We start from the raw sequence: 7,232 nt of genomic DNA on the forward strand, positions 1-7,232 counted from the left end.
TATTCAGCGGGGGAGACAGCTCAGTAGAATAAGTGCTTGCCTGGCAAGTGCAGGGTGCTGAGTTCAATCTCTGGTACCACCAAAAAAAAAAAAAAAAAGAAAGAAACTATCCATATTAAGATTTAGGGGAAGAACAATACTACACAAAGAAACAGCAACTACAAAGGTTCTATGTCTAGAAACAGAACAGAATAGCTGGGCTATAAGAAAGGGACAGGAGAGAAAGAAGAGTACTGAGAGACAAAGTTGAAGAATCAAGCAGAGACCAGATCATGTACAGCTTAGCAGTGCATAGAAAAAAAGGTATAGCTTTTGGCCTAAGTATGTTCAACTGCGTTCTTTTCTTATTTATTTATTTATTTATTTTTAGCATGGAAGTACCATAATCTACTGTCTGATTTTAGAAAATGAACAGCGGTTAGGTGAAGAATTATTTGTAGAAGGTATGAGAAAAGCAGACGCAAGGAAAATTCCGAGGGTGGAAGGAGTAACCCTCTAGCAAAAGAGAGTAGTTTAATTACAAGAGCAGCAGTAGAGACAGAGCAAAGTGGAATGGATTTAGAATATATTCTGGAGATAGAACAGCAAGGCTTGCCACTGGAATAAATATGGGATGTGGAAAAGTGGGTTGTCGTGGGTAATTTCCAGAACTCCTAGTACCCAGTAGGAGTAGACTGCCTATTGAAGGCAGCCCCAGAAACTGGCTAAGGAGCAGACTGGGGCAGAAGGTGGAAGAGACCTCTTTCGGACGCGTTAAAGTGTGCATGCTGTGATCCTCTGTACGGGGAGCATCTCAACCTCAAGTACCTGCTCTGAGCGACCCAAGGAGATCTCTGCAGCCACGGTGACATTTTCCTGATCCGAACTGATGTTATTACAGTTCACTGAGTGCCACTCTTCCACATACTGGAAAATCAAAGTGTACGTGGTTAACTTAATCTCCTTCCGTGTGGAAAGGCTGACATTTTTTAACGTTTAAGACACAAAGTACCTTCAGGTCACAGAGTGGAGGGTGTGTGCAGTTGAAACAACCACCCTGGCCCCAGAACAGCCCTCACTCGCAAATGCTACCCACTGAGGAGGATACTGAGGACTTCAGGGGAACCTCAGAAAAGCTTCAGGCCCTCCTCAATCCCTTCCTTGGCGGCCAAGCTCACCTGAACCGAATAGCTCCCACACGCACGCTCCTGACTCTGGGTGCACACAGTGTTGGCCTGAAACGAGAGCCACCCCCCATAACTCACTGAAAACTTAAAACTGCCCTCGTCGGCTTCCGTAAGACTCTGCGTACTGCGCATGCGCAAAACGGAAAGCCGGCCCTTCGCGGCCAGGCCGGAGTGCAAAAATCTCGCGGTGTTTGATTTGAACCGCTTGGCGGGTGCCGCCAGGATATGGCGGCGTCACTCCGGCGACCGGAGACCCGGCTCTTCCGGACATATGGGGCTGCTGGTGGCGGAAAACCGCGGCGACGGCGGTCGGGCCGGCCAGCCGCACACTGGTTCCCGCCAAAGAACCAGGAGCATTTGTTCAGTAGCAGCGACGCCAGCAGCGGCCGCTCCCAGTCTGTTGCTTCCGACGATCCTGACGACCCTGACTTCCCAGGTAGCCCTGTCGGCCGACAGCCAAGGCGTCCTGGCGGCAGAGTCTCCAAGACCCGGCCCACGCTGGCCGCAACCCCGAAACACCTGAGGCTGCGACCTCGGCCGCCACAGAAGTGCAGCACCCCTTGCGACCCGCTCCGACCGCCGCCTTTCCCCAGCAGCCGCCCAGATGTCCTCAGCCCGGACCTCGGAGTGTGCAGCCAGCCCAGGGACGGCGACGAGCTGGGCACCAGTGCCTCCCTGTTCAGCGCTCCGGCCTCGACCGACCTCGGGCCGCCCGCGCCAGAAAACAGTATCATCTCCATCGGCTCCTCCACCTGCTCTGATGCAACCTCTGCTGTTATGAGCTGTTCCCCCGTCCCAGCAGCCTCACGGGACCAAGCATCCCTGCCCTACTCCCAGGAAACATTGAGAGAAGGCCGATTCAACAGGATGGTCCGCCGAGCTCGTGCAAGTCTCAGGTCAGCTCTCTTTAGCCTCATGGACCCAGGAAATCCTGAGAATTCTGAGTTTGGAACAGATGGGAAGAATATGAAGGAGTCCTGTGGTGAAAGACAGCTGACAAGAAACAGGCTGAAGAACTTGGATCTGAGAAGTCAAGGTAAGAGAATCACAGAGCAGGGCTCTCTTCAAAAGCTGGGGTATCAACGGGCAATCCGGAAAGATTGTGACGAGGCCATTGGTTGCAAGGGCTTAGTTGCACCAGAGAAAATCAACAGGCCTAAGAGAACTGGGCTAAGCCGTAAGAGAAAACACGATGAAGTGGAAACCTCTCTCTTCCATGACCTCCAGTTTAAAAGGGGCCAAAAGACAGGGAAGGATTCATTCCTCTCTCAGGACCTGACTCCTTCGAAGGCCTGTTCTTGGGTTAAAACTAAGGCCTCCTTTAGTTTCCACAAAAAAAAAGTGGTGACTGATATGTCAGAGATGTGCAGCAGCTATACCATTGCCAGTTCTCTTTCTGAGTCCCTCCTATCAGAAAATGCAAGCCCTTCTGTCATGAACAGAACAAATAGTGCACTGGACCCTTGGCACTCCTCTTCCATGTATTTGCTAAGCCCCTTAAGGAGTCTATGTGTTGCAGACAAAAAGGCTTCTGATGCTGAAAAGGTCTATGGGGAATGCAATCAGGAAGGCCCAATCCCCTTTAGTTACTGCCTTTCCCAGGAAAAACTAGAACATTGTGAGAAGATTGGGGAAGGAGTTTTTGGTGAAGTGTTTCAAACAATTGCTGATAACATACCTGTAGCTCTAAAAATCATTGCTATTGAAGGAGCAGATTTAGTGAATGGATCCCATCAGAAAACCTTTGAGGAAATCTTACCAGAAATTATCATCTCCAAAGAGTTGAGCCTCTTGTCTGGTGAGTCATCCAACCGTACAGAAGGCTTTATTGGACTGAACTCGGTGCATTGTGTTCAAGGTTCTTACCCTCCCTTGCTGCTCAAAGCTTGGGATCACTATCACTCAACTAAAGGTTCTGCAAATGACCGGCCTGACTTTTTTGAGGAAGACCAACTCTTCATTATACTGGAATTTGAGTTTGGTGGGATTGACTTAGAACAAATGAAAACACAGTTGCACTCCATAGCTACTGCAAAGAGCATTCTACACCAGATCACAGCGTCCCTTGCAGTAGCAGAGGCATCACTGCATTTTGAGCACCGAGACTTACACTGGGGGAATGTGCTTCTAAAGAAAACCAATCTCAGAGAGCTCCACTACACCCTCAATGGGAAGACAAGAACGATCCCTACCTGTGGACTACAAGTCAACATCATTGACTACACCCTGTCACGGTTGGAGCGGGATGGGATTGTGGTTTTCTGTGACATTTCTATGGATGAGGACCTATTTACAGGTGAAGGTGATTACCAGTTTGAGATCTACAGGCTCATGAGGAAAGAGAACAACAACTGCTGGTGTGAATATCATCCTTATAATAATGTGCTCTGGCTACATTACCTCACAGACAAGATCCTGAATGACATGACCTTTAAGAAAAAATGTAACACCCCTTCTTTAAAGCAAACAAAGAAAAAGATCCAGTATTTCCATAGGACAGTGCTTAACTTCAGCTCTGCCACTGACCTGCTCTGCCAACATAGTCTATTTCAGTAAGCAAGAAATGTGTCTTAGTGCCCCACAGTCAAGAGGGCACTGGTCTGGAAGCCTCCAGTATTGTTTTCAGATTGCGTCCCTAGACCAGGTTGGAGATAAAATTTCCATTCTTACAGTTCCAGCACTTTTGTTTTCAAATGGAAAAAAAAAAAATGTTTGTTGAAATGATTGAACTAGCCAGGGGGGATAGCTCAGCTGCATAAGCGCCTGCCTGAAATTATTAAACTTGCTGTTAACAAATGTTCTTAAAAAATAAATTACATCTGTGGAGGACTTCTCTAAATCGCTGTGCATTCAGGTTTTGTCTCATCAGCTCCTTCACTGATGTACTATGCACAGCACCAAATTGTTATATGCTTTATATTGTTAATACTTGTCTACATCCTTTTGTTACTCCTAGTTTAGCTATTAGAGGAACTTTAGGCTCAAACAAAAATTAAGCAGGTGAATAAGTTACATATAAGAACAGGTTTTTATAACTTGTAAATCCTCTAATTGTAACCAAGGCCAGCCCTGGCTTTAGTTGTACTGATGCTGTTGCTTGAGGTAACAAGGCTGGCTTTGGAAACTAGATGAAAAGAATGAAGAGTCAACTGAAGACAGAGGTTATAGCAAAGCACAGACAAAGAAAGAAACTAGAGAGGGGAAAAAAAGCAAAAGTAGACTATATGGGTATGAGAAATGTCATGTTTTCAGGCTCACTCACCAGGCATATAGAAGCAGAGCAGCTTTGAAAGAGGAAGTAAGTGTCTCCATGGTTACTAACAACATTTGAATTTGCTTATTTTTCATCAAAAAGAAAAATCTGAGTAGTTGATGTTCCTTCTGGACATGACTGATAATATCTAATGTTTTCTGATGATTAGACTTGTTTTTTTTTTACTCAGCTTCTAAATCTCCAGTTTTTATTTTTACAGTACTAGGGATCAAGCCCAGAACCCTGTTTTAATTTTTGTTTTGAGATAAAGTTTCACTAAGGTGCTAAGTTGTCCAGGCTGGTCTTGAACTCTCATTTCTGCCTCAACCTTCTAGAGTGCTGGGATTACAGGCACACACACCCCGCATGTCCACCCAAAGCTGTAATTTTTATACCTTTGACAATCCATAGTTAATATGAAAAGAGACATGATCGTGATAAAGAATTGTCTCGGGGCCGGGGAGATGGCTCAGTAGAATAAGTGCTTGCCTGGCAAGCACAAGGGCCTGAGTTCAATCCCCAGTTCTACCAAAAAAAAAAAAAAGAATTGTCTGGTACCTGAGTCGTTGTCAGGTTCTTCACTCTTATAACCTGGAAACCTTGTAATTTGATTGGTACACAAATTTGCAACTGGAATTGGACTTCAAATAGATTTTCTCCATGTATCTGCCAAATAAAAGAACAGAAAGTCAAGCTCATGCTTCTTTGCCAGATGTAGTTTTGCATAGACTAAGCACTTACATTGAAAAGGAATTCTTTATGGTCAGAAAGCTGCTGGCTTATGTTCATATACATCACTGATGGTCTGCAATTGAGAGGACATGTGTTAGTATCACGTTATCCTTTTCATATTTGGATGAACTTAAATACTTCTAATTTAGTACATTAAGACAAGGGCACCAGATCCTTAATAGAGGTCAAAGCTGAATGTCTAAATGGAGAGTGGTTATAGGACAGTTAAGATAAGGTGGGATATTTGCACTCCTATCATTGGGCTGGTTCATTTTCTAATTAGCACTCCTCACGGTAGCCTTACTTTTCTCCCTCCTTAACTTCCCAACCCCACAGGCCTTCTCTACCTCTGTGGCATCACATCAGTAGCTTTTTACAGCCAGACTAGTTAGCACTGCTTCTCTGATGACCATTATGGGGCTTCTAGGACCCAATTCTTTCTTTCTTTTTTTTTTTTCTTTTTTTTTTTTTGGTATTAGGGATTGAACTCTTTCGCACTTGCTAGGTAGGCATTTATGCCACTGAGCTACCTCCCTGGCTCTAGAACCCAACTCATGTGCCCTAGTATCAGTGTTGGAGCCTGTATCCTAAGCAACCTCTCGGAGAGGAATATTGCCCACATATACTTGGTTTGCTATTTCCACACAAAAGAGGGACTCCCTGAGGTCCTCTGTGCATGGCAATCATCCAGGTGCAGGCCCCTTGGGGGTACTTACTTGGAAAGAACTGCAGTGAAGGCATGCCGGAATTGAAGGTTATGGGTCTCTCTGGCCAAAGATTTCCCATCAGAACTGGGAATAAAAGGCATGTTCACAGCTGTATATGTAATAGTTAACTTTTGTATCCTGGCTTCCCAGGATGGTGATACGGAGAGGATGTTTGATAAGAAAAGACTCAAGAGATATATAATTAGAGTTTAAATAATCACTAGAATTTGAAATTATCTCATTGCTACTTTCTCAATAAAATTATTAAATAATCACTAGAAGACCACACTTAGAGAAATTGACTTCAAAACATTTCTCAGGCTCAATACTATTGATATTTGGGGACAGATAATTTTTTGTTAAATTGTCCTGTACATTGTCTAGCAGGTCCCTCATCTCTACTAGATGCTAGAGGCACCTTATAAATTATGACAATCAAAGATCCCCAGGAATCAGGTATATGGTGCCACCTATAATTCCAGCACTTGAGAAACTGAGGCAGGAGGTTCTCTGAGTTCAAGGTCAGCATAATTACATAGTGAAACCCTGACTCAACAAAACAAAATGTCTCCAGGCATTGCTTCTGGGAACAGAATTAACCCTGTTTGGGTCTTTATCAAAATCTCTGAACATGGAGATTTTGCAGTTATCCCATTATTAAATAAGCCAGAACCAGGAATCTACTCCAAAATTCATTCCATCCCACCATACCATAGTTTTACTTTGAATAAAAGAATGCTTCAAATATCTTTGATAATATGTCACTATAGGGACAGGGAACTTCTGTGGGCTCACTGAGGTTCTCCTCTCTTGGCAGGAAGAGGGCCATAGCTCTCACGGCATCTGGATGGTGCTGGTGGTCAGGAGTGATTTCAAAGGTCACAGCTTGAGTTTGCTGCAGCTACTTACTTGCTGATGGTCACAGTGATGTCTGCTGTTCTATTTGGAAAGATATTCTCTTCCAGCTGCCAAACTACTGACATGTTTACCTGTTTTAAAGGAGGAAAGATGGTCCCTTGAATCCTCTCTCTACCACTCACAATTACAACTGCTTAGTATTATACATACATAAGAAACAATTTATCCCTCACATTTCCATACTATTACTCCTTTCTTTCATGTGCACTTTGCAATGCAGATGAGAACTGAGCAGGGCAGACAGCACTATTCCCCCTTCCAAACCACCATGGTTTCCTGCAACATAAAGAATTTTGCCTTGGGTAGGGAGATAGCTCAGTGGTCTAAGCACCTGCCTGGCAAGAGCAAGGACCTGAGTTCAATCCCTGGTACCACATGTGCCAGCCCCAGAAGCAGGTGTGCTGGCGCATGCCTGTACTCCCAGCACTGGGGAGGCGAGACAGGAGGATCACTAAG

General features: G+C 44.8%; 2 protein-coding genes across 2 annotated transcripts in view; one reads left to right on the top strand and one right to left on the bottom strand.

Annotated features, from left to right (window-relative positions):
* The window catches only part of Itgae (integrin subunit alpha E), a 54,524-nt gene that overhangs the window by 8,031 nt on the left and 39,261 nt on the right, over positions 1-7,232 (bottom strand). Inside the window, exons 22-27 of the mRNA XM_023723409.1 lie at positions 6,768-6,847; positions 5,868-5,942; positions 5,161-5,224; positions 4,978-5,085; positions 1,158-1,214; positions 808-906 (exon numbers count right to left, since the gene is read on the bottom strand). Coding sequence (XP_023579177.1) covers positions 808-906; positions 1,158-1,214; positions 4,978-5,085; positions 5,161-5,224; positions 5,868-5,942; positions 6,768-6,847 — 483 coding nt within the window. The remainder of the gene's footprint in view (positions 1-807; positions 907-1,157; positions 1,215-4,977; positions 5,086-5,160; positions 5,225-5,867; positions 5,943-6,767; positions 6,848-7,232) is intronic.
* On the top strand, positions 1,390-4,288 carry Haspin (histone H3 associated protein kinase). The gene has a single exon (XM_004638287.2). The coding sequence runs from the start codon at positions 1,392-1,394 to the stop codon at positions 3,720-3,722; it is 2,331 nt and encodes a 776-aa protein (XP_004638344.1). The 5' UTR covers positions 1,390-1,391; the 3' UTR covers positions 3,723-4,288.

Source organism: Octodon degus, unplaced genomic scaffold (genome assembly GCF_000260255.1).
Source record: "Octodon degus isolate 3935 unplaced genomic scaffold, OctDeg1.0 scaffold00098, whole genome shotgun sequence".
NCBI classification, from domain to species: Eukaryota; Metazoa; Chordata; class Mammalia; order Rodentia; family Octodontidae; genus Octodon; species Octodon degus.